Here is a 27472-nt window from a genome sequence, read left to right on the forward strand (position 1 = left end):
CCAAATAAAATCAGAAAAAAAATCAATCAAAAAGTGACAATTAAAAATGTTCAAAGAGACTAATTTAAAATTGAGCACAAAACCTTTTAATTTAGAAAAGTAACGAGAATATGAAATTACATTCCTCTAAAATTTCATGGCAATCTACTCAATGAAAAATAATTTGTCCTTTGTAATTTTACACACCTTATCTTGTTAATTGATTATGTTTTGACAAACAAAGATTTGACTCTGTTTATCGCATCTATTCACCAAAGACAATATTCAATTACAATACACTAACATGATAGCTTTTCAGTAAGTATTTAAATCAAAAATCACCACTCTTAAGATTTTCTTTAAATGTTATCATATATTTATCTATTGTGAACCAGCAGGTCAATTTTAAATAGCCATTGAAGTAGTATTGGAATTTAAATAACATGCTGATACAAGTCAGAAAGAGAGGGAAAATATATGATGATGGTTTGAAGCAAGTCAGGACAAGCTCAACTTCATGAACAAATCAAGTTACCTCCCTTTCAATTTATAGCTTTACCATACAGAATTATTGCCCTTTATACGAAATCCGATTGAAAATGCAGTTTTTATTTTCAGCACTGTCTAGCATGATTTATTCATGAAAAAATATGACTCAATCATTATACTATATAAATGCTAGTTTATATTCATATTCATATATTTACACACTTTTCAAATTCACATTGACTTCCTAATAATCTCAAATATCAAGAAACCTTACAAAATGATATTGCTTTGTCTACTTTGTTTTCAATAAAAATGAAATTCCAAAACTATGAAATATCAAAATAAACTAAAACGAATCCTTACCTCTTCCATTTTGTTGACAATATCGTCCCTACAGGCTTTTATGTCAGCCTCACTCTGTTTAAGCTGATCTTCTCGACGATTCAGCTCCTGTTCGAGGGCCTGACCTCTAGCCTGTGTCTGATGGAGAGCAGATTCAAGGGTAGACAACTGCTCAGACATTTTGTTATTGTCATTTTTATGTCTCTGATGAGAACTGGCTAAGTTAAGTTGCAGTTGCTGGATACTTTGTTCCAATCTATCAATCTACAAAAAAGAATAAAGAACAATGTAAACAACTACAGTTCACAACATTCATGTACATGTGTACAGCACAGGCGTTTCATTAAGAGGCGGTACCAGATACTTTTACCCGTATAAGCTACAGAAATGTACTTCCAGACTTTTAAAATTTCACCTTATGTTTAAAAGAGAAAATTGATGAAAAGTACCTCCTACAAAACTATAGGTACCTGCATTGCAAAAAATAAATGAAACTCCTGCAGCATACTGAAATCTATAATACAAATATGACTGGTAGTTTTTTTGTATTTCATTGAAATATGAAAGAAAATCTCCTAAAGATTAAAAGCCAAGAATTGGTACTTGACTTACGAGGACATATATTGAAAAAGCATCTTCAAATATCAATATTGAAAGGTTGAACATTAAACAATAATTGATAAATACATATAATCATAAATACCAAATTAGATTATATTACCTCTATTTCATATTATTTCTGCGATAAAAAGAATGAAATATGTATATACAACCTTTGTAAATATGGAAATAACTTCAGCTACTAAGACTTTATATTTTACTTTTTTGTGAGTCAATGAAAACTGAAGCAAAACATTAAGCTAACTTTATATTGAAGGATATGAATTTGTACCTCCTTCATGGCACTGTTTTTCTGTTCCCTGACTGAGGCAAGCTCCACCCTGAGGTCATTTATTTGATCCTGGTGATCCGAAATTTGGCGGAGCTTAACATTCAGTTCTGAATGGGTCTCTTCTAATGCCAGCTCCAAATGAGAAATTTTGTCTTCTTTCTCCAGAAACTGAAACAAAGATCAACAGAATATCATATACACTGTATTTAACAAAACTGTAGCAATCTGATATACAACTTTATACGAGTTTTGAGTCCAAAAGATGAATAAAAAGTATTTTGGCAGGTGTTCAAATAGGTGGTGGTCTGAGGTCCAGGACCCTAAATTTCTGACCTAGGACCTTTAAAATTTTACATATCTAGGTACTGGACTTTCAACCCCCTGTCATGGACACTTCATTTAGGACTTATTCTCCCAGGACCTTCAACTCTTGAAAGTAAATTTAAAACCCTGCCAAGAACTATTCTTTCTTTTTGTTTTTCTTGATGTTGGTCACTAATGTGTCTTTGTGTTGTTATTTGACTTTTTAGTTATTTTAAAGGAGTGTCATCAATCTGTTACCTTGATTATATTACTTTTGTTGTCAGGGCCTTTCAGAGCTTATTTCAAGGCGTGTTTACACTTACTGAAGACCTTTTGGTGATCTCTGTAAGTACCTACTATTTTCATAAAGGTTATATGATGGTGCATTTGTTGCCTTTCACCAAACCTGTTCCTTTTTCTTTCTTACCTCTGAATCTGTATGACTGTGTTCTCCCTGGTATGTGAAAAATTCATTCTCCAACTTCTTAGCTCTCTCCTCATTCTTAAGAGCCTGAAAAGAGAAGAAAACATGCTTAAACATAACTCAAAATACATATATACATTGGAATGCCAGTATGTAGGCTCATAGACTATACAAAGTATGTTAATTGTAGCCTGACTTCTTGATGTATTTTCTTTAATTCTATCCATGTATCAAAATATCATTCTTATGTTTCAAACAGGTGTGATGTATACAATGTGAAACTGTCTAAATCAAACTCTTAATAAACCAAAAACTGTTTAAACCAGACACATTTGAAAGTCCCTTTATATCAGTTTATCAAGGAGGTAGACCTAAGGTAAGGGACACAACTCTTAGAACATTTATATTCAGACTCTTTATATCTACCTCATGTAAGCATGAAAGAAACTTGGAATGATTTCCTTCTGTTTCAAATGAAAGCTTGAAAGGCTTTGGTGAAATTGAATATGGTATAAACATATCACTGATTTCAAGAGTTTTGTCCCTTACCCTAGGTCTACCTTCTTAAAATGTATTTTGAACCTGGGTAAAAATAAATACCTATCTAAACCAAATAGACTCTATAGTCTAAAAGGGGGTTTGGTTTAGACAGGTTTTACTGCATTTAACAAAGTTTTTCAAATCACTGAATTTTATTATGGTCCTAAATTGCAATGTTCTTTGCCTCATTTTAAAGCTGAAAACTAATAATTAAAAGTTCTTTAGAGACAAATGTATTTAACTATATATTTATTCCTTTTCTTTTCAATAAAACAGTAAAAAAATAAAAATCTACATATTTCAATAACAAAACAAAAATTAATATCTACCTCTGCTGTCAAGACCTGCACCCTCTCCCTCAACTGGTTTATATTCTCTTCATTCTCCCTAATCCTGGCCTGGGCAACAGACAGGTCCTCCTGGGAGGTGCTAAGCTCCTGAGTCAACTGCTCAATCACATCCTCACATTTCTTTACCTCATGTTTCGTGTCATTATACATACGGTCCAAGTTCTCCATGTCGGTCTTCAAACTCTCAATTCTAGAGTCTTTGTCAATTTCCTTATTGCGACTTTCTGCAAGTTTCTCTTGCAGTGTTTTGACAGTATTGTCTAAGTGTGCTAGTTCATTCATGCTCTGGTTGTATTTCTGTTTTAGACTACTAAGGTTTAATTCTAGTTTGTCGTTTTCATTCTTTGTAGCATCACATTGGTCCTCTAACACTATGATTTGTTGTTTAGCCCCTGATAGTGATTGATCTTGTTCAACAATTGTCTTGGCTTGACGATCAACCTGAAAATAAAAATAAAAGGTTAAATTAACAGTTTAAACAGTAATATTAACTTAAGTTGATACCTTGCTAAAATACATTTAATTTCAAAAATTTCAAAGTTTCAGTACTTATTTTTGATAGGTAAAAACTGAACAGGGCAGAATGGTTTCAAATGATCTTACTGAAATTAATTATGGTATTCTGTAAACATATTAATTTTTGCAGTTACAAATTTTCACTGAATTCTGTCAAGTGAACATATTCACTTGTATCAATTTTCACGGATTCTAAAAAATAATAAGCCTTACTTAGTCTTAAAAATCAATTTTGCAGATACCATTTTTCGTGCTTTTATGTTCAACGTGAAAAAAAGTAAAAATTAGAGCACCACGAAAAATAATACTTTTACAGTATATTCATTATCTTATAAAAACTGAACAAAGAGTCTCTTACTGGATACTATAATTCTATGCACAAAAAGATACAATCCCAATAGTTTCAGTATGGTTCAAAATTTAATAATGCAAAATAGACCTACCTCTTGGTTTGTATCGTGTTGCATCCTCTGTAACCTCTCCAACTCCTCATTCAGAGCAGCTATACTGGCTTTCTGCTCTAGAACCTGGACCTGTGTGTCCTTCAGCTCATTTTTAGTCATGTTACCCTCGTCTCTGGCCATGTCTAGATCCTGCTGCATTCGGTTCATGTCCTGTCCATGGCTGTTTCTCGCCATCTGTAGATCTGTTTTTAACTGTTCTATTGTTCGCATGTAGTTTTTAACCTGAAAATTATTTGATACATTGTATTGTTGTTATTGTATATAAAATTCAAATTTTCGTACATTTATTATACTGGAAGAAAGACAGCTCTCTAATTTACTTTTATCTCTTTATATTATGGTCCTTAGAGGTTTTAGTTTTTGTCTTGAAGTATTTGTTACCTTTCAACAAAGGAAAAATGACAAAATGTAAAATATCATATTTCACCACAGGAACCACACCTTGTCTATAAAGAATTTTTTGTAATGCTTCCATACCAAGTATTTGTACAAAAAGGTGAATATTAAGGAAGAATAGTTATATGTAATCCTCAAGCCCAAAATAATATTTGGAGTTCATTAAAAAAAAATAATAATAAAAAATTATACATTTCTTCCACAAAAATAATAAAATAAAACAACTTTAACAGAAGTCATGCCATTTTCCCCTAAAAAAAGAATAAAAGCATAAACATATAGCTTCTATTTTTCTATTTTACTGTGAGTAGTTATCAAATGGCAAAATGTATGCTATTGTTAATCTATTTTTTCCATGCTTAGTTCCAAGTTTCCTTACTTCAAAACCAACTATGCTTCATATAAAAATGAAGCAAATACATTACACAATGTTAGTCAAGAATCAATCTACATGTATTCAAATGACCTCATTGCAAAATAAAACAGAACTGAACAACACTTCTGAGAACAAAACATCATGCTAATTTAAACATAAGCAGGATTCTTTTCTTGCTTCACTATACAAAGAGAGATAACTCAAGCATATATTCTCATTCCCTGCCACATGCAGATTAGAGAAGTGAGTTACCTGATAACAGACTTAAAAAGGACCAGAAAATATACCACAGGAAGCAATAACACCAATGCAACTTTTAAATAATCTAAATTTTTTCTTGTTTTTGTTTTTTTTTGGGGGGGGGGGTAAAAAAGGGGGATGGACATATATTATTATGTTAATGAGATGAATCATGATAGTTAAAATGATTCCTCTACAGAAAAAAAATGTAGGACTGCATTATCATAGCAATATCACAGCCAATAAGATATAACATTGCATCAAAAAGCTCCAAGAACAGTTTGTATGAAGGAGACGGATACAGATATATTTCTAAAAATAAAGTACAAAGATGTGCAAAAGTTTTGGGTAGCTGTTTTGTTGATCTCCTAATATTGATTCTTTATTAACAATGTACATCATTTAACTGAAATGCAACATCATATTAAGATAATTTTATTAGAAAACAATACTTGAATATATATATTTCTTCCCAAATAAATAAAGTTTTTTGTGCAATGTCCAAGCTGTGTATAATTAACAATAGCTGTCGTCTTTTGTGTAAGGAAAAATAATGATATGGCTGATATAAGTTCTGGTCCTTTTAGTCTTTTGAGATGGTCCCTACATCAAACAGAAAAATCAGCTGATTCTTTTGTCATTTAGATTCTTGTATCATACTAAGAAAGAAAAAAAAATCAAGAAAATCCTAATTTAAATGGTGAAAAATGGATAAACAATGCAACAAATAGCCTTCACTTACAGAAGACTATACTTAAAAATAACAAGTTTTGTACTTCTGAATAGTCAAAAATCACCTCTTCTATTCTTCTGTCAAACTAGAATTCATAAGCATATCATATAGACAATTTGTAAGAAGCTAAATATGTATTTGCATGAAATTATGATTTTTCATGAGTTCTACCCCAAAGTACTGTTCTGCTTGGCCCTTAATTTTATTTACACCTACGCTGGAACTACCCCTGCTACCCCTCATCCTGTTTGTTTATATATATAAAATATCAGTTGCATGGACCTACCTCAGAGAGCTGGATTTCTTGATCATGCTGGAGATTCTGGATCACTTTACCATCACTATTCATCTATAATAGGAATTGTATTAAGTTAAAACAATTCTGAAAAGCTGTAAAGGTAAGTAATGAGCAATACAATTACTTGAAAATTTTAACATTTAATTCTAATGCAAATTCATTATAATGTCATGTGTTACTGATAAACTAAATCTGAAACCATCAAATTCAATATCAATCCATCTGAATCTTCAAATACTCTGAAACCTGTCTTGAACCCCATCTGGACTTTACACTGGCAAATGTTTTCATTAATTGAGCTTCACATGAAAGTCATGTGAATTTAACATAAAATTAACATGATTATCATGTGAAATTCACTGAACATGAATTTCATGTGAGCAATTCACATGAACTCTATAACAAAGTTGATTTGCTCGATTCAAGTGAAAATTGTGAAATTCATGTGAAAATCATGTGAAATTCGTGTGAAAATCAAGTGAAATAATTTTGCTAGTGTACAGTTTGTTCTGTTGAGACAAGTATGTGGTTTATCCAGATTCAAAATACATTTAAAACTGATAGGAAAGGACTTTAAAAAATATCAGGTTTACAGGCGCGGATCTAAGGACTGGCATGCCGGGCGTATGCCCCCACCCTAAATCGGTAAGAAAAAATTTCACCATAAGTTTTACCCCATAATACTTTTTGCCTTGCCTTGCATGGCATTTAATTCAATTAACACACTCCCTAAACTCAAATCCTGGATCTGCCACTGCTTTACACAGGTTTTTGGATTATTTGAGGTTCTGCTTAGACAGATTTTACTGTACATTACACTGATCTCCTAAAATACTACTTTAATTTTTTTTCACACAACCCCTATCATATTTTGTATCAGAGAATGTAAAAGTAAATTTGTCCTTACTCTTTGTTCGTCCTCCTCTATCCTGGCATTAAGGTTCCTAATCTCCTGTTGATATTCTTTTATCTTATTATTAAGCCTCACAACTTCATCTTCTCGGATATTTAACTAAAAATAAATACAATACAGGGGTTACCAAAATGGAAATCAATGTTAAAAGTCTTGAGGCAAACAAACTAAGGAAAAATCAGCAAAATCAGAGGTAAATATGCAGTTAAAAGTATAATTGTGTCATAATGGGAAAAAATCAAGTTAGCATTACATTTACAATATCCCCGCTAAGGTAAATTAACCATAATCTAAGATACAAAATATAAACCTGAATTTACAATACAGAAACAATGACAAACAAATACAGTTATTTTTTATTGCTAACAATAAATATGTGGTATCTAAACTGTCATTTTGACCTAGATGTCAAGAATAGCATTATTCAAAGTATTCCATATTGAAGATTTTTGGCGGATGTTGATGTCCTGTCCTTTTTGATGGGTTTCATAAGTCCCCTACCCTTTTCTATCAACTTTCTTTAAAAAGATAATTATTGCATGGTGTGCCTTCTAATTTGCCCCTAACATGCTAGAGTGTCCACTTTTTATCTGGATTAACTTGCCCTTTTCAAAAGCTATTATAAATACCTCTTCCATACAGCCCTGATATTTCTCCTGTGATGTGTCCAAATCTGACTGTAACTTCAGTATGACTTGGTCTCTACTGGCTACCTCCTTCTGACAAGTCCTGTGTTTCTCCTGTGAAATGGTGAGTTCTAGCTCCAATTGATTCACCTGTTCAGTGAGTTGACCTATTTCCTGATTACCATGCTGATTGTTTGTATTTAGCTGGGAATTCTCGTTCTTAAGACTTTGTATGTCATCCTCTGCTTTCAGCATCTTGAACAGAAAGCAAATATTGTGTTGATCACAAAAACTTTTAATTTGAATATAACCTTGACAAACTTAAAATTTCCTTTACACAATATTTATTCATATGTTCAGAGTGGTTCTTTTACATTTTTACTATATCAACTAATCCTGCCTAAGAACAAAAACTCATAAAGAAAACAGTACATGTATTTGAATCAAAAAATTCAGACATTATAGATTGGACTTACATGAAAAAATAACACAACAAAAACTCATGTGTTGTTTCAACTTTTAAAAAAAATGTCATCAGAATGTATCGAAACATTTCACTGATCACTGGGCTACTCCTATCCAATCACTAAAACTAGGAAACCCATGAACAATGCTCATTCACTTGATACACAATCATAGTAAGAGTATACCTAGGAATTTATATACCTCATTGTAACAGGAGCTGTACTGAGCCTGGGATTCCATCAAATCTTCTTGTAACTGTTTGATAGTCCCGTCTCTTCTTCTCACCTGGAGTATAAATATAGCTGTATAAGTCATATATCATTTATAAAAGCCATTAAATACCATTCTTTTATCTTTCAATTTGCTCTTAAACATTACAGCAATTTAAATGAGAAAATTTCATTAGCATATTTTTTACGCCATTTTTGGGCCTATCCTTTCATAACTGTTTGCCAATGATAATTCAACACAAGACTGACTAAAAGAGACAAATTTGTAATAGTTATTTTATTTCTGAATTCTTTTCTACATGTTTCATTTTATAAACTCTGTTCGTGAAATAAATATATTTGAAAGAGTAATCAAGGACACCAAGGTTATTATCACACATTACCTCTTCTTCACTCTGATTTTTGATCTTATCAAGATCTACGTGAGACTTGGTAAGAGCATCTTGTAGTTTCTTGATGGTCTCTGTCTGTTTCTGTATCTCTGTAGCTTTCTCCTGGTGTCTTGCCTTCAGTTTTCCTATCTCTGAGTTCAGTTTCTGAATAGTTTCATCTCTGATCATCATCTATAAAAGATTGGAAAGTATTTTAATCTATTACTGTAAGAATATGTTGTGAAAACCATAAATTATTAACATAAATCAAATAAATTTAGAAGTAAATTTAAGTAAATCAACCATACAAAAGATCTGAAACACACAAGCTATTGGTTTAAAATCTTCACTATATATACAAAGTTTGACCAGTACATAGACAACTTGATCCTCCACACCTCCCCCCCCAAAAAAAAGGCCCTAAAAAATCAATTTTTATACTAACTTTGCCAGTCATGTCCTTTCTTTGTTTTTGCAGACCATCAATGTCTCCTTTCAGCTGCTGAATCAGTTCATCTTTGGTTGTATTCTGTAATTTAATCAGAGAAATTTTTATTATATTTTTGTATTTTTGTATTGTAGTGTAAATATTGGTATTTTTTTTTCTCAAAAACAAAATAATTTCTTACTGAGCTCATACAGAATTTCAACTCCTTACTGAACAAAAACATTTACAAATCCTCAACCTATTATCATAACATCAAAAATTAAGCTCCGGAAATACTCGGCAAGCTCTATTCCTTTGAAAAGCTCTTCCATTATCCTACACAAGTATATAAATTTATACCAGCGACTACTCATAGTAGTTCTAAAAGCTAACTACAGTTCGATGTCTAAAATTCCATAATAAATATGATATTCAAAACTATCTTCAATGAGTACATAAAACAAATCTAGACAAAATGCATATGATTTCAATTTAAGAGGATGGCATTGTAACTTAAATGTTATAAGCAAAGGTTTCAAACACAATGTCAAAGGTATAACAAAAAGGAATTGTCTATTTTTCAGGACTAATTTGATACCCTGTTCACATATACAGTAAAGAAGAAAAAAGAGTTCATTCTTTATCATTTTGAAAATTTCATGATGATGAATAAATCAAGACCCAAGGGAGAGCCAAATAAACAGATGGACAACCAGACATGAATCTCTATGCCCCATCTAGTTGGTAGGGCATAAAAACATTGATCAAATCCTAATATAGCTCTCAAGTAAAACTTCAGTACTATTCAAGTTGAGAAATACAGATTTTCTTTAAAAAAAAATAGCTGAATGAAAATAAATAGCCCACTTTTTTCAGTTTTTAATGAAGTATACTGTGCCTATTTATAAAACCATACTTAAGCAACTTATGAATAAAAAAAAATAATAGCTGTCTACGTGAGCACAATTTCACTTTTAGACCCTGAGCTTTCATAACAATTCATAAAGAAACTGCTAAAAGTTGGAGAACCAACTTTAACTTTGTTTTGTAGTCAGAAAATGTGTTGTTGCAAATTTTGAGATTATATGAATTAGTATGGAAAGACCTACTTTACTAAAAGGAAAAATTTACTGTGCACTTTGCAATATAAGAACTACTAAATAAGATTTGAGTTTAAATAGACTCTTTTTATGTTAACTGCTGTGTAGTTAATGAGCATGCTTAGTATACACTTCCATGAGCAAAATTCTTTAGTTCTACACCAGGTCCTAACTCGTGAAAGTACATATCATGCATGCTCGTTGACTATCCAACAGTTAAAAAGAAAGGGTCTACTGATAGCTGAAGTTTTACTGTGTAATTAAAACAATATGTCATGAGTATAGAAAAGCTAAGAATCCAGCTTGACATTCTTACCTCGATAACTAGACCGTGAATGTTGACCTAGTCAGATTCAATATTTATTTACAATATGCATATCATTTTAGAATCTTTCTTTTCAATATCAAAATCTAAGTTTTTAACTTTTTTAAAATTCTATTCTAGAATCTTTTTTTTACCATTGAGACATCATTTTTTAACTTTTCTTTATTCTGTAGCAATAAAATCAATAAGCTTGCACAACTACTCTATAAATCTATTCAGTTTTCCATCTATATTAAAATATTCAAATCAAACAGACCTAAATTATTATAAACATAAAATCTTGAAAAATGGTCAAAATTTGTATTATGAAACTATTTTCCAATGCTTACATAGATACTAATGGCCTCAAACATAAAATTTGAAAATCTAGAAAATTACAACTTTAACCAATGAAAGTTCCTTTCTATACAACCCAATTCTCCATAATGCTTTCTAAAAATTCTAAGACATTTGAATTCAAAAGCTGTGCCTACTAGTCACATTACAAGAAGTTAAGTGCAAATATTTAAATAAAGTTGGTGTGTCTTTTTTTTTATCTAAGCTTACATTTTGCTGCAGTTTATCTGCCTGGGACTGAACTGAAGCTAACTCTATATTCAGTTCTCTAACTTGATCTTCTAGTTTGTGAATTTCATCAAATTGATGTGAGGTTCTCTTCTTTGACTCATCAAGTTGTCTTTGTAAGTCAGTAATCATACTGGTCTTTGTCTCAGCCTGGAAACATCAAGATCATGCTAAATAATTGCTTTCTTTGCAAGATTCCGTTGCAAATATAAGTCTGCATAGAATCTTTATAATTATGACCTATGTCTTTCTATCTATTAAATCTTTGTTTTTTCATGGATCATCTGAGCTTTACCAATATTGTAATCTGCAGTTTTTATTTCATCTTGTGACAAAAATAACAAGTTGGGTTTTTTTTCTGCGCCAGGGTTTCTTTATGATTGGAATTATGCCATAAATGCATCCTGTTCTATCAACAAAATTGGGGAAAAAAATTGGCAGCTGATGATTTTTCAGATAACAGAACTTTTGAAGCCAGAGCAAGCTCTGCTTTTTAATCCTATTTCAGTGTAGATATCTTTACTGTTCAGAATTCTTATGAAGCTAATATACAATGTTACTTACCTCTGATTGTGATGTTCTGAATCTTTGTTTCAACTGTTCCAATTCTCTCTCTAATTGGTTGACCTATCATAAAAAAGATGAATACTTAAAAATACTCCATAGAAGAATAAATTACTGTTAATTTATAGTTATAGTGATTTTTTTTTACATCACAGAACAATTTTCAGTGCTAAAGCTGAATTTTTTTTAGTATGGTAAAATTTTTTTTTTCATTTTGATAAATAATTACTAAATGCAAAATCATGCAAAAATGTGTTTATCTGTCATACAAAGAAATGATTAAAAAAAATTGAAATAATTCCCTAAATTCCAGTAGCACACTTTGTACTTTAAAATGTACTACATGTATACCTAATATAAAATCGTATACTCTATCAAATAATGTGAAAGTACTACTTTTCGTAAGGTACTAATTTACTTGGTTTTTATTGGTAGGCCAAACCACAAAATTCGATTCCCAATGAAAAGGAGAATTCCATAGATGTGTATACTGAAAACCTCAAAACCAAGAATTCAAGAATCCGCAACTAGTATTTCTTCCCTAATCCATGAATTAAAGTACTATCACAATATAAAGAACAGACAATGTTTCTCCTCTTACCTTTTCAGCATATTTACTATTAGATTCCTGGAGAGTTACTTGTTCCATCTTTAATCGCTTGATACCATCCTCTCTCCTCTTAACCTCAGAACTGAGGACATCTTGTTCACTCTGAGCATTGATAGCAAAAGCTTGAATTCTGGCCTCCAACCTGCCATTCTCTTCCACAGCTTCACGATATTGTTGTTTAACCATTTCTAAATCATTCTCCATTTGTTGAATGGTTATCTCCCTTCTTGAGAGCTAAAAAAACATAATTGCTGTTTTTTTTTTTGTTGTTGTTTTTTTTAAGAAATCATCAATTAAAAAATACAGTATTGGCAAAAAACTTAAATATCTTGCTAAAGGCACTTAATTATGTTCAGGGTTCATACACATTTTTTACCACAAAATTCAAGGACTTTTAAGGACAATTTTAAAGATATTCAAGGATCCTGATTATCAAATCATTAAGGCTTCTAGGTGTATTGCTTGAGTTGGCCCTTTCAAGCCAGTCACCATATGCAGGCATTTCAAGCAATCTATTTGAGAACTGGCACCTGCAAGGCATGATGAAAACTTCTTCCCAAAGTAAGAACTACTTTTTTCTCAGACTGATGAAAACAAATAATCAATATTGTCAATTTATTTCATTAATAAAATGAAGTCAATCAAAAGTGATATCGTTCCCTATAAGTAAAATAAAAATCACACGATTGGATTGCTTTTATTTACAAAATTCTCATTCAAACCGCAAATTATTTCTCGAGGACGACCACATAACCAAAACTGCATCACATTTATAAAAAAATAGAACTAAATGACTACGTGCCAGTTTCATGGAAACTGTACTATTTCTATAACAGGGAAAATATGAGGATTGTCGATATCATAATCTTCGTACGTATTCATAAAGTCCGATGTCTGATGGTAAAAAAATGTTCTTTTCTGCAATTAAACAACACTTACATATTGATTTGAAAGGATATCAGATTCTCAGGACTTTTAAGAACCACTTTTGGAATTAAAGTACTTTCAAGTCCTTAATTTTTCTGCTTTTTGTTTTCAAGTTCTTTCAAGGATTTTAAGCACTTGTGCAAACCCTGTATGTTGAAAAAATTCACAATTTTATTTTTACTTTTTGTTATGTGACCCAAGAAAAGCAAAATTAGCATTTAAGCATTTCATTTCAGTGTTCTGTTTTTGTTTTCACTTATTTTCTTCTAAAAACTCTTGAATGGCCAAAAAGACTGATTAAATAAAATTCCAGATTACGAACACAAACTGGATGAAGCATTCTTCATTTGATTTTCCAAGAGGTTTTAAAAGAAAAAAGAAACCTACGACATCATCAGCTTTCCTTCTCTCCTCTTTAGCAATGGCTAGATCAGAATCTAGTCTAAGTAGCTGTGATTCTTTATGTTCTAATTCTCTGTGTATGTCATCTCGATTCAGGCTTATTCTCTGAATCTGCTCCTCACGTGACATCAACTAAAATAGTACATCAAAATGGCTTTAAATACCAATAGTCTTTATAATCTATCTATATCCTATTTTTTTCCTTTACTTTGGGGTGTAGTGCAGTTTGAGGTAAATAGCACATGACTCCAGTCAAAGTTTGGAATCTACTACTGATTTATAGTTTAGATGTCTTGGTTAATATTATATCTCACCTAGATCTGAATAAGCCATAGCATTTTCATACATTGTATTTGAAAAACTTGAAAATTTGGAATATTCTGAGTTCATATTCAAATTTTTTATTTAAATTTCACACAAGGCCAACACAAAAGATTCCCTTACCTGAGCAGAGCTTTGAGAGAGTTTTTCATGGAGAACACAGATTTCAGCCTTCAGTCTATGAATGTCTTCATCTCTATCAGCTATCTCAGACTTCAATACAGTTTCACTCTGGCTCTTGGTCAGATCTTTCTCCTGTGTTTCTGTTTGTAATCTGTCAATCTACAAAATTTGCAAAAGATAGTACAAATGACAACTGTAGACTGCAAAACAAAGAACTCTATCAAAGGAAAGTAGCATATTTATGATAGAGATCTCAAAGACCCTAAATTCTAATTGCACTGTTTGAAAGAGTAATCAAGGGAACCAAGATTCTAGCAGTAATCAAAAGAATGTAATCCAGGGACAAAGACCAGACATGGAAAAAAGACATACACAACAAGGAACATTAAGTTAAACTAAAATCATACATACAAAGTAACAAAAGCAAATGAGCAACTTGGACTCCACTAAAAACTGGGAGCATGGACCAGATACACCAGTAGGGTAAGCATCCTCGGCTTTCCTAGAAACACCCATTGAGTTGCTCATAAAAAGTTTAGTCAGGGGGAGTCGGAAGAAGAAAGGATTGATTGATTGATTGATTGTTGGAATTTAACAAATCAGTATTCATGGCATAGATGGATACACTGTAACAATCCACAAGTTCATGATAACATCATGAAATAATGTGGTGTTTTGATATAAAGAACAAATTCAAGATGTATTTACAATAAGCACTGAAAATAGAAATTGATAAGTTTTCACAAAAAAAAAAAACAAAAACAAAAAATCATGAATTTTCATTATTTCAAGAAAGTCACTTTGGTGTGGATTTTACTTTTAAGTTTCATACAATATAAACACTAAATAATGTCACAGTGATTGGGAAATCATATGCAGACATGGCTTTTGGAGCCAACCTAAATAAGGGGAAATTGCCAAAATCGGAAGTAAACATATGATAAAAAGAAAGAAGCTATCATGGTAAATTCCAGATTTAAATAAGCGTTATGAAGAATATCAGGTCTGCATTTTATATCCAATTTCTGTTGACATAAATAATTTCTTTCAGCTCAAATTAGAATAGTGTATTGCCTGCTTTTATGCACATCAATAATGTCCTACCAACCTCACGAGCCTGTGCAGTGTATCGACTCTGGGTTTGCTGTAGGTCCTGATTCATTGTTTCCATCTTTCTTTGACTTTCTTGAAGCTGCAATAATTAATTAAATGTTAATACATGTAGCTTTATAGATGCTTAAAATTCTTACAAAGGATACATGAAAAAAAAAAAAACCCTGAATAATCTGAAAACTTGTCTAAACCAAACCCTAAATTATCTGAAGACCTGTCTAAACCAAACCCTGAATAATCTGAAAACCTTTATAAACCAGACTCTTTTTAGTCCCTTTATGTTGGTTTAAATGTAGTTTAAACTTGGTTAAATGTAAAACCTGTCTAAACTAAACAATTTAAAAGTTCAAAAGGGGTCTGGTTAGGACAGGTTTCATTGTATTTGATTTATTTCTAAACAATTAGCACCATTAGGCTAAAGCAACATGACACAGTTCATATATTTCATTTTAAAATAACAGTTAACTGACAATACAACTGACAATGTTATATAATTTCTTCTTATAAAACCAGCATAAAAATATATGAATTTTCAGCACTAAGTTTTTAACTGAAGACCACATTGACTGAACATTAATCAAGTTACCAGAAATGTACATTCATATCACATTTTTATGTCTTTGACTAAAACCAATTTAATAAAAAAATCTGAAACATTGTTATCAATATTTTTCTATTAGAGCCTCTGAAACTCAAATTTGACAAAATTATCCCTTAAAAGTTTTCCCCTTCATATATATGAGGAATGACTAAAGGATTTGAGAGCTTTTAATTTGATTGCCGCATTCATTTTAGTATTTAACGATTCTGAAGATTTGACTAAGTTTGAACTTACTCTAGCCTGGTACTGTTTGATTTCATCCCTCATCTGTTTCACTACATCACCTCGATGATGTGCTGAGCCGAGGGCCTCGCGTAACTTCTCTTCCAGGTCACGGTTCTCATTACGTAGTTTGACAATATTGTCGTGCCTATCAGCAACCTTGTCAAATAGAACATTTTTTTTTAATAATACCATGACAATGAAATGTAATATTAAAGCACCCCATGCATAATGAAAATTGTGACAGAAAATTAAAAGTGCCTTTTAAAAAAAAATATTACATGTATCATTGAAAAAAAGTTCCTTGATGGACACACGTTCAAATGTGAAATTAAAATGAGTGATACATGTTATAATGATAGAAAAACTTTCCATTTCAACTCCTTCAGATTTTTTTATTCATAATTTCAGTCATAATGATTTTATGATGATTAAATGCAAAACCTACATTTTTTTTTCCAAATTGAAACAAAAGCCACTACATATAATTTACACTAAAGAACCCAAAAATCAAAAATGATATTTTTAACATAGACAAAAATTTAACTTAAGATTTTTAAACTTCAGAAAAGGACAAACAACTTACTCTGAATTTAACACTAAAAAGCTGTGATATAATTTTTTTTTTAATTATTATATTACATATAGTAAGCTCCAACTCTAATTCCATTGCAAATTTAAAATGTTAATAGGAGTACGAAAAGTTAATTATACAAATATTGGTTTATATGACATATCAAAGTGTACATATTGTTAGTAAGATGAAATGACAAATTTGTTAGATTTTAATACATATGGTTGGATTAAGGCAATGTCAGCAACAGACAATGATGTTCAACTACAAGTTTGATATAACAAAGAAAGTTTCGTCAACTATATTGAAATCATTTTTGAAATCAACTGGATTCATATTTGCAGCCAGTGGCAGAGATAGAATTTTTTCTCAAACTTTGCTTGAATTCAGATTATTCTTTCAAACTTCACTGTATTTCATTACCTACTGTGCAATGCTCAATTCAGATTTATAGTTAATACGCAGGAACAAGTACAACATCTGTTTTTCATACATTAAATCAAATCTTAAATACATATATTTACATGTTTTTGAACTTAATATATATGAAAAAAGAATGCTTTTCAAATGAGTTTGATAAACGTTGTCATGTGTTTTTTAAACACACAAAAAAAATCTGTTTCACATTTCAGGCCTGAACATATATTTCATATGACCTAAAAGATGAAAACATTGTTGCAATTTTCCTGTGTACACACAAACAGAATAATACATGTTAATATACATATAATTAACTATACTATAACTGAAAACACACTTGGAGAATTTCTTGATGTCCAAAGCCATAAGGTCATTTTAACTTAAGCATTTCACCTGTTCTTAGCACTATTTTAAAACAAACTTATAAAACACTACTTCACAAGATTAAAAAAAGATCATCAAATTTACTTTTATCAGTGAAAGATCCTGGACTTTTTTGGCATATCCTAAATGAAAAGTCCATCAGCAAAAAGTGAAAGGTCCTCAGTGAGAGTTAATGTAAATGATGGTAGGTCCGAGACCTAGGTAAGTGAAATTTTAATGGTCCTGCATCAGAAATAGAGAGCCATGGATCTAGGACCAGAAATAATGCTAACATGATCTGAAATAATTAACATTCAAAAGGAACCAAATTTCTTTTAAAAATACGCTTCTGACCATAGTGTTTTTACAGACATATTCTTTTAACAAGGATTAATGATAAACAGTGAGAAAACCTTGTTTTCAATTAGTTTTTTGGGGGTATGATTTGTTAACAAAATAAGTTTCTAGTATGTAGTCTCACAATGAAACTTAAATTATAAGTAGCCTGATCATATAGCATTGAATTGATGTACTGTTTCAGGAAAGATAGAAAAATGCAGAAAAATGCACTGTATTAAGATACTGAAGCCAAGCAAGAAGTCATATTTGGACACTTACACCATAATGATGAGTACCATACTAAATAAATAAATAATTATGAGTTATCTCCCCTATATAAACAACCAGCATGGTTATCTCCCCTAGTATATTCCTTCTAGTTATTAAAAAAAAAACATTAACACAAATAATGTTAAATTCTACAAATTAACATGTTAACCAAAAACCAAAAACAGAGACACAAATTATAAAACAAAGAAAATCAAAGAAAAAAGGATTACTATTTAATTCTAAGTTTGACACATTTGTAACACTTTTAATCAAGTAAAAAGCATAACAATCTAAATTCTAGCTTCAGAAAATTAAAACACACAAATTAAGCACAACTCTGGTTATATAATTACTGCAAAATTTCACAAAACACTGGCAAAAATACTGGAGCTAAAAATCAAGGTTTAGTCTAAGACCATTGGATTTTTATAACACTGGATCTCGATGAGAAAAGTATCATATTTTTACCTCAGCAGTTAGGGCATCCCTGGTATCTTTTGATGAGCTCTGTAGTTTCTGTAGGGAGGCAGTCAGTTTCTGCACCTAAAATGAACAGTTCAACATATTTAGAGCACAGAAAAACTGATGAATTAAAGAACTCAAAACAAGAAAGGGCCTTAATTTTTTTAGGGAGCGGATATAGGGAGAAAAGCATTGAAAAAAAACTTGTCATTTTGAAACTTTTAGTTTAAGTTCAAGGGTACATTAAGGCAATACAACTTTTATTATTAGGAAAGGATAAGCCAGTTATAATAGGTTTAACAAAATTAGCAATTGAATTTAATCATTTTTGCAAACATAAGCATGGGTTATTAACTTCCTGCAAGTATTTTTTGTGGCTACCTATTTTCATGAATTTACTTTTTGTTCATCTTATCTCTCCTTCCTTCTTTTCACTAGAAATACTTTGAGCAAGCCCACTAAGTAATTACACCCAGCTTCAAATGCTTTCAAATGTATAACCTGTTTCTCTTTTAGGAGTCCTCAGACAATAACTTTATTCCTTCATGCATATCTATGGTTTAGTAGTTGGGGCTTACGATGTTTTAACAATTAAAACCCTTTAGTTGGATTATCTCCCTTTGAAGTTCCCCAACAGTAAACTTATTTCTTTGTACACATGTACTTTTGATGCCCAACCTTCCATTAAATATAAAAATCCCCTGAGTGGTTTAGGAGGAGTTGTGCTTACAAGAGATGTGGACAGACGGACTGATAGACAGATAGATTGGACGGTTTGTTAAGATTAAGTGTTCTTATCTAAAAAGCAGTTCTAATGCATATTTTAAAAAAAATCATGAAAATAAGTCACCACAAAAAAATACAAAAGTAAGATATGTGAGATTAATCTTATATTAAAAAAAACATGCATTTAGTAATAATATTAATGTTAATTCATCTTCAAAATAATCCCATGCCCAATATCTAGCATGATAATTTAACATGCAGGCAAGCATTACAATGAAATGTATACCAAAATAATGTTAAAATTATTATAAAGCCATGAGTTTCCAAAGGTTCAGTTAATGGCATTCTTTCAAAATGCAAATACATAATTCCAAGTGATTTATCTAGAAGCTCCATTTTTGTGAAACAAAAATAAATGTATTGTACAAAGCCACTGCATTGAATTATTAATTTAATTACAAGAAGAACATGCATCATGCAGACAATGAACTGAAATACATTGTCATAACATCTATAAAAAATAAAAATAGTGCTTCACATGCAACTTGTGTAAACATGCCTGATTGATTTTGTTTGTTTGTTTGTTTATTATATGCTCACAACAACATGTGTTTTAAAATGAAAATATTCATGTAAACAGAACTCAACATTAACAACCACAAAAGTGACATACATTGATACTGATTACATGACAATACAACATTTAGGAAACCCAAATCGCCCAGGTGTCTTCAAAATTTTAATTCTTGCATTTGAATTTTCTGTTATTTATTTTCACTGTTGTTTAAAATTAAAGTTACTACCTGTATACATTTCTACGTATTTCGAGTTTGTTACAATAAAGTGGTTACTACCCAGGCGATAAGGGTATACTTCTGGTATATTTTTTAACTTTGCCCTTTTGAATAAAAGTGACAAAATGAACTGGCAATTTGTGGAAAATTTCAATATTTCAATGGATGATAATGAAGTTGATGATGAGTGCCAAAACAATGAATTTTCTTTTATACTGGGCAATTCAGGAACCTCAGCATTGCATTAATGTGCACACAAGTAATATTTTATAACATACATAAAATATATACAACAAATTAAACACCAAATCATGCTCCAAATCTATATACAAGCTACAAGCCACTACAAAAGCTGTGAAACAAATCTACGTTTAGTCTACCTGGGCTAACGAATCGGCATATTGTGCCTTCAACGTTTGTATTTCTGCCTCTGCTCGTGTTGTCTTGGTAACATTACTAGTGGCCTATGTAACAAATCTCATTTATTGTACATGTATTATGTGAAAATCATTCTCAAATGTCTGGTGAAAGGTGATATTTAGTTCATGAAAATTAATGAAAGCATGATTTTCGATCGTTTCTTTTTTTTCAAAAAGAATTCTCCCAATGACGGTAAATGAATAAATGAATATGTATTGTTCAAATAAAGGGAAGCACAGAAGACTGTATAGCCAATATTTCATATTTCAAGTGAATGCTCAAAAGATATATTTTTGCTCTATTAAACAAAGCCTATGAATTTATGCCCCTACCCCATAAGCTCAATGTGACGGAGACAAGAAATTCATACAAAAGAAAACTTTGGTTGGAAAGATCTCCCTTAACAAGATTAGCAGCATTTTATAAAGTTTTAGGTTGAGTTAAAGAATTGCATTAGATTGCATCATTTAACACTTTAATGGTAATAGTCATGCACAAGCTAAAGTATAAAACACCACTGAAGCTGTTTATTTGTCTAACCAAGTCATTTTCTTTCAAATTTCAGTCCAATCAACAATGCGTCAAGTATACGCACTTAAGTATCATGCATTTAAAAGTCACACATAAGCTGCAAACAAATTAGAAGGACATTTAGTTGATGAAGAAAAGTTACAAAAAATAAGGTAAAATTTTGCTTCCTCCACAAGATTTTCCAAGCACTATGGCAAGATAGGATTTCATAAACACGAGAATAACAGTTCTGGCAGGACAATGTAGCCACACCCAATTTCCAGCCTTTGAAAGAACAAAAAAATACTGTCCACTAGAGCTATACAACAGTCTAGCCAAGTGTGTATGGCCTTGTTCTAAACAAGGGCAGCTAAGAAAACATGGATGATGTAGTCTAGATGTACTGATGTGTTGTATCTATCTAAATATTTGACACATACACAATATTCATCTACATTTATCAACTATTGAATATGCAAATTTGTAAACAATATAAAGTTTCATTCAGAATACAGCATAAGTACACATGAAAATGTTAAATATACTTTTAAAAATCTTCATACAATAAAAGAGGTTTATTCATATCTTCCTTTTAGAGAAATAATGGTTTGGCAGGTTTGTTGAGAGCTAAGGAAGAAATGACAAACCAGAATACAGACGGTCTGCCTCTAATGCCTATGCTCTCAACAGCTCAGTCTACTTAAAGGAGAATACACTATAAAAAAAATATGTTCAATGCCTTAATCAAGACTATCAAAGACAGGAAAATTTCATATATAATTTTTTTACACTCTAAAACTTAAACTAATGTAGATTGAAAGTACATCAAATCCAAATTTTTGCATGTATTTAACTTGAGTATGTCCTTTCTAGTCATATTTCTAAAAACTACAAGCTATATTCTAAATGAATGCCAATAAAATAATAGATGACACATGTACAGTGATTACACAATATTTTGAAAGAATATTCATGTAAATAGTATCGTAAGTGCCTTAAATAGCTCACCTCTGATTTATAGTTTTCATTCATACGACGTAAAGATTCCGTCTCTTCTTCTGCAACTTTGCATCTTGCCTCTAATCTGTGCATCTATTAAAGAAATTTCGGTCATATATTTAAATGTCGGTCATATGTTTAATTCCATATTTTTCACACTACAATTGTGATAAAAAAAACGAAAAGCTTAGGAAATCAGGTTTGTACAGTTTTACTTGCAAAACATTTGATTTTTTTTACCATAGCTCAGACAAAACAAAACAAATTTTTAAGCATATATACGTTTTTTTTTTACTTTCAATCAAATAATTAAACAGGATGTAAAGTCATGAAATGAAATAAATATTGTGACATAATCCTGTTTCTAGTTATAATGACATGAAAGATATTAAATTTCCTTTCAAAACATCAAATTTAATATCTTAAGAAAATGAATCTAGAAATAAAAAGGTGCATTAAACAAACCAGGCTGAAAGAGCATATATTTTGAGATACAATGATTTTTTTTCAAATCTTTCTTTATTTCATTGTTTTTTTTTAAGTGGGGTGGTGGAAGCAGGACACATTTCTTCCTAACCTTAAAATGCTAGTTCACTTTCCTGTTACAAAAGACCTACAATATCCCTACTCTATCAAAGTTTCTCCATACATTAAACCATTTTATACCAAAATTTTGAATGTTTTAATTCTAAACCACCTTCCCATACACAATATTTGCAAACCAAACAGGCACACATATTATGCATATCCTAATAGAAACATGTCCCTACATATTAAATTCTATTCAGATAACAATCAAAAAGCTTTGAATTATCTCATTTACAGGTAACACACAACATGCAAAGGCACCCTAACTGGAAAATCAATAAAATTAGATAGTTCTGTAAGATATTAAAATACAAACTCTACCTTTTGAAAATAGGAAAAGGGAACTTTATCCCTCTTGCCCTCCATTTTGTCTAAAGCTTGATGGTTGTTAAGACATTTTATCTATGCCTGAACCTTACAATACATTGATTAAATGGTCTGAGTCAATTAAAATTATCTCTAATTAAGGTCACGGGCTAGTTACTCTGGCACAGGTAATTAAATCAAATTTAAACAAATAAATAGGTAGTTGACAAGTTTAAGCAGATTATAACAAAAAATCAACACATTTTTTTATTATAATTATTTTTTACCTGTATTTTTTTTTCAATCAACAGGTAATATCATATCAATCAAATTTGTTTTATCTCAATTTTTCCAGTGTAAGAAAATGCAATTAATATTCATTGGTTAAATTGGAGTAGGTTATACACTGTATACACTTTACTGGTATCTGATAAGGGTTTACTATAGAACACAATTTATTGAATAAAAACTTTGACTAGATGGACTTAAAGGCAGTCTGATAAAAAACAAGGTTTTAAACTAATGTTGTTCTCAGATCAGACCCCCAATTTCTTAGGACCTTTGAAATTTCATTTACATGTACATAGATTATGGACCTTCAACCCTTTTCATTTATACTTTATTGAGGACTTTTGGTTTCTCACAAGAAGACAATTGATTTTCAAACTTGGACAGTCACAATCTACCACCATTGAAAGTACCAGTAAATTAAAACCCCTAAACATATTAAAATATAATATGGGTCTCAAGGAACTATTACATAATATAAAACAGGTGTTTCAATAAACCATAACCCAATTTATTCTACCAAGACCATAAACTAGACTAAGTGTAAAGGTTATCATATCTGCAAAACATCTAATGGCTTTTTAAAAGGCATTTTTTTTACCACCATTAAAGCTGTAGACTGTGAAAAGGTGTCCAAAGTTATAATTTCAGTAAAATTTCTTCATGAGAATTTAGTCTGATACATAATAAGGTAAAATTATTTACTGGGTGTATAAATTTTTCCAATTAAACTATCTGAGATACCATAATTGATGCACATGAGGAAGTGGCATACATGCTAACTTGCATGCTCAGTGGGATAAAAATAAGTAAAATTTAGTTCACTATGCAGCAAAAGCCATTACCTTTAATTACAGAAAAGCAGAATCAAAGACTGAAAACATATTCTAAACCAGTCAGTTCAAAAGTCAACAGGAGAGATAGTGCATACAATGGAACTATATGTAGATTTAAAACAATAAAACAGCACAAATACAATACGAAGAAAGCAAACCACAAAAAATAACTTCCAAATTTCAAGTAAGATTTACAAGAAAATCCTGCAAAATTACCTGTCATAAAACAAGAGCAAGGTTAGGTGCTACATAAAATTAAACAAATGCATCACAGAGGTTACAAGAAGAGTGTAGGTTAGGTGCAGGGTATATCAGTGCAAAATTCTGGTTATTGACGGAGTTACCTCCTCTTCGGTATGTTTTTTCTTGTCTTCTGATTGGTTCAGAGCATGAACTTTTTGATCCAACTATAATAATCAGGCAAATATACAAAATACTGGCAAAGCATACACTAATATATAAGGCTACAATAGACACAGGCTAACCACAAAAAAGTCAGTTGGTTCGCTTTTTTCTGATCTGAAACTTGGGCTTGATAAAAACATATTTTAATAATAATAAATAGCTAGGCAGTATTTTTTTCTTGATAAAATTCTTGCATTTTAAATTCACATGACTTGAAAACATAAACAAAACAATTCACACAGAATAAGCAGCAAACCAAAGATTTTTTTAATTGGCCTACATTCATAGATATCAGTATTTCATTGATTTAATTTTAGGTAAAAAATATTTTACTTGTCATTTAATTGTCATAAGTAAATAGATATAGTAAATTAAGCACAAAACCAAGAAAACACTGGAATCTCATTGAATAATATTTAAATCGTGAATATGTACCAAAAATTCTGACCATTTTCAAAGACCATGTGCCAAGAAGTGAAACCAATTTCTATTCACATGATAAAGTAGCAGTCTTTATTGATATTAGGCAGGAGGTGATTCATGCATGTCAAAAACCCACCAAATTCACTTTTATATTTTATTCAAAAACAGTTACAGACCACATAACCAGACGTAGTCTTTCAGTAGGTTGTTGCACTTTTGAAACAAAAATTATATAGACTGTACATTAAATTGACACTTTGAAAGAGTAACTGTTCTTGATTTGGTTAAGTTAAGGGGGAGATAAATGTATGGCTTTCTCCAAAATTAAAATTTGTATGCAGAAAGGACTATAGTTATTGTAAATAAAAATATTGCTTGTTTGATGGTTTATAAAACCACAAATCACCTCTACCATTGACAGTGTCTGAATTTTAGATGGACTGGTACTTAAATAGAAAGTTGACTTACTGAATTTTCAGTACGTAATACTTAAAATTATTTGTTAATATATTTTCATATATAATTGTTTTTAGTAAAATGTCACTATGACTTAAAGTTACAATATATTTCTATAATATCCATAATTTATAAGTATACATGCACTAGTATATTTGCTGTTATCATCTGACATCAGCAATATCATCTGACATTAGCAATTGCAGCATGTAAACTTCTGACTATCATAATTATAACAATTATTATCAGTGTGAACTGTGAAAATGGCTTGAATATAAAATTATATATGCAAATTATTATGCAAAATTATATTGAATGATCTTAGTAATCCAAATATCTGATTCTGGATGAAAAAAAAATATTGAATCTTTCTTCTTACCTCAGCGACTGCAGCATCTCGCTTTTCCTGTAAAGCCAAAACATCACGTCTCAGTTTCTGGATTGTGTCGTCTCGTCTTGATAATTCTGATTTCAGAATGTCATGATGGTCCTTCTTGGAGACTTGAGTATCCCTGATTCTGTCTTGTAATATTCCAATCTACAGCACAAAAGGATATGAAGATGTCTTTTTAAATATATTTATAACTTCTTATTAAATAATGTCTGTACTCAGGCATTGTGCTCATTTTACACAAGCTATCTAAATGTTGAGCAATCTTAAGATTGATTGATGGATAATTGTTCAACACCTTATGGCAGATATTTCATGCATTTCAGGACGAGAAAGATTAATCAATCAAACAGATCCTACTTTGTTCTAGACCAACACACAGAGCCGGATTTTTATGACAGCTCGCAAGAAGGCATGGCACACCACTAGGACACATTATTCTGACGCGAGCCAACCAGTTGTTGCTCTGTCTCCTAAATACCACATACTTGGCAGAAAAGCAGCTACTACCAATTTTCAAGTCTTTTGTGTGACTGAGCTGGGGATTTGAACCCTCAACCTCCCACATTTAAGGAGATCACCAAGGCGTAAATCTTATAAAAGAAACAACTAGCCATGTAATAAATGATGTTTTCTTGAAATGTTTCATGGCTTTTATTTCCACAATATAAATGCACTGCTTAGACCCTAAGAAAAATGTGAGGCTGTGCTTTAGCACATATAGCAAAAAAAAACATTAAAAACAAAATAACATCAGAGTGACCAATAGAAGCCTCTTCTGCTGTAGCTAAAAAGACAAACTTCAGCTTTGTATCTCCTCCTACCTCTTCCATTGCTTTCCTCCTCTGATCTTTAGATTCTTGCAGATCAGTCTCCAAAGTCCGTATACGTCTTTCATAATGGGGTATCTGTGAAAAACAATGGCAATTAGATGAATTGTTTCAGGTGCGGGTTGATAGATTTCCTTGCTGAATAAACAAACATACATCATGTTTGGTCAATCTGAAAACATCTACAGCCAAACCACTCATGATGAAATTTGTTTAGATACAAACCTATTCCCAAGATAAAATCATCATCTATAATAGAATAGAACTGCAACAGTATGCAGTCTTGCATATTTCATATAGTAAAATATATTATTAGGGTGCATATCCGAAGAAGATAATGATATGTAAATATGGCTTGCTAACAAAAGATAATCATGTTAGTGAAAAACTTATGATTATCATAATCATATATAAATTAAAACATATGTTAATCATATCGTGCTCAATCGTGAAAATGATATATGATGCATTTCACATGATTCTCATGTGTGGCACATATGGCTGTGACTGAACAAGTACATTTTTGTAAAGTCTCAAATATCTAAAAAACCTACCCAACCAGACAGTTTTAAGAAGATGTATACAATGAAATGCCTTACCAAATGTAAATTATGAACTTCTAGTTGTACCAATCTTTTTTTACTAGTCTTACCCAGAACAAAGATTGATCTTGATGTAGATAATCCCTTTCACTCATTTCATATAAAATTCTCCCATTTCACATATCATTACTGTCTAGAATCCCTTTCACTCATTTCATATAAAATTCTCCCATTTCACATATCATTACTGTCTAGAATAACATTTTCATTTAGCTGTTCATTTT

The 27472-nt window shown here is 31.0% G+C and overlaps 1 protein-coding gene across 13 annotated transcripts in view; it reads right to left on the reverse strand.

Annotated features, from left to right (window-relative positions):
* Positions 1 to 27472, reverse strand: part of LOC148617276 (uncharacterized) — an 85488-nt gene that overhangs the window by 25870 nt on the left and 32146 nt on the right. For 5 of the 13 annotated variants that reach the window (XM_088584836.1, XM_088584838.1, XM_088584832.1 and 2 more), the window contains exons 11-37: positions 26641 to 26724; positions 25805 to 25963; positions 24486 to 24548; positions 22133 to 22216; positions 20575 to 20658; positions 18681 to 18755; positions 18222 to 18242; positions 16259 to 16405; positions 15419 to 15502; positions 14311 to 14469; positions 13852 to 13998; positions 12529 to 12771; positions 11928 to 11990; positions 11346 to 11513; positions 10791 to 10817; positions 9393 to 9476; positions 8960 to 9139; positions 8548 to 8631; positions 7885 to 8136; positions 7250 to 7354; positions 6331 to 6393; positions 6109 to 6129; positions 4279 to 4521; positions 3299 to 3760; positions 2433 to 2516; positions 1703 to 1870; positions 832 to 1074 (exon numbers count right to left, since the gene is read on the reverse strand). In XM_088584836.1, the coding sequence (XP_088440962.1) occupies positions 832 to 1074; positions 1703 to 1870; positions 2433 to 2516; positions 3299 to 3760; positions 4279 to 4521; positions 6109 to 6129; positions 6331 to 6393; positions 7250 to 7354; positions 7885 to 8136; positions 8548 to 8631; positions 8960 to 9139; positions 9393 to 9476; positions 10791 to 10817; positions 11346 to 11513; positions 11928 to 11990; positions 12529 to 12771; positions 13852 to 13998; positions 14311 to 14469; positions 15419 to 15502; positions 16259 to 16405; positions 18222 to 18242; positions 18681 to 18755; positions 20575 to 20658; positions 22133 to 22216; positions 24486 to 24548; positions 25805 to 25963; positions 26641 to 26724 (3597 nt within the window). The remainder of the gene's footprint in view (positions 1 to 831; positions 1075 to 1702; positions 1871 to 2432; positions 2517 to 3298; positions 3761 to 4278; positions 4522 to 6108; positions 6130 to 6330; positions 6394 to 7249; positions 7355 to 7884; positions 8137 to 8547; positions 8632 to 8959; positions 9140 to 9392; positions 9477 to 10790; positions 10818 to 11345; positions 11514 to 11927; positions 11991 to 12528; positions 12772 to 13851; positions 13999 to 14310; positions 14470 to 15418; positions 15503 to 16258; positions 16406 to 18221; positions 18243 to 18680; positions 18756 to 20574; positions 20659 to 22132; positions 22217 to 24485; positions 24549 to 25804; positions 25964 to 26640; positions 26725 to 27472) is intronic. The other 8 variants (XM_088584830.1, XM_088584831.1, XM_088584839.1 and 5 more) reach the window with 4 other exon arrangements.

Source organism: Perna viridis, chromosome 5 (genome assembly GCF_037379345.1).
Source record: "Perna viridis isolate PV_CMFRI_1.1 ecotype Kerala chromosome 5, ASM3737934v1, whole genome shotgun sequence".
Taxonomy (NCBI): domain Eukaryota; kingdom Metazoa; phylum Mollusca; class Bivalvia; order Mytilida; family Mytilidae; genus Perna; species Perna viridis.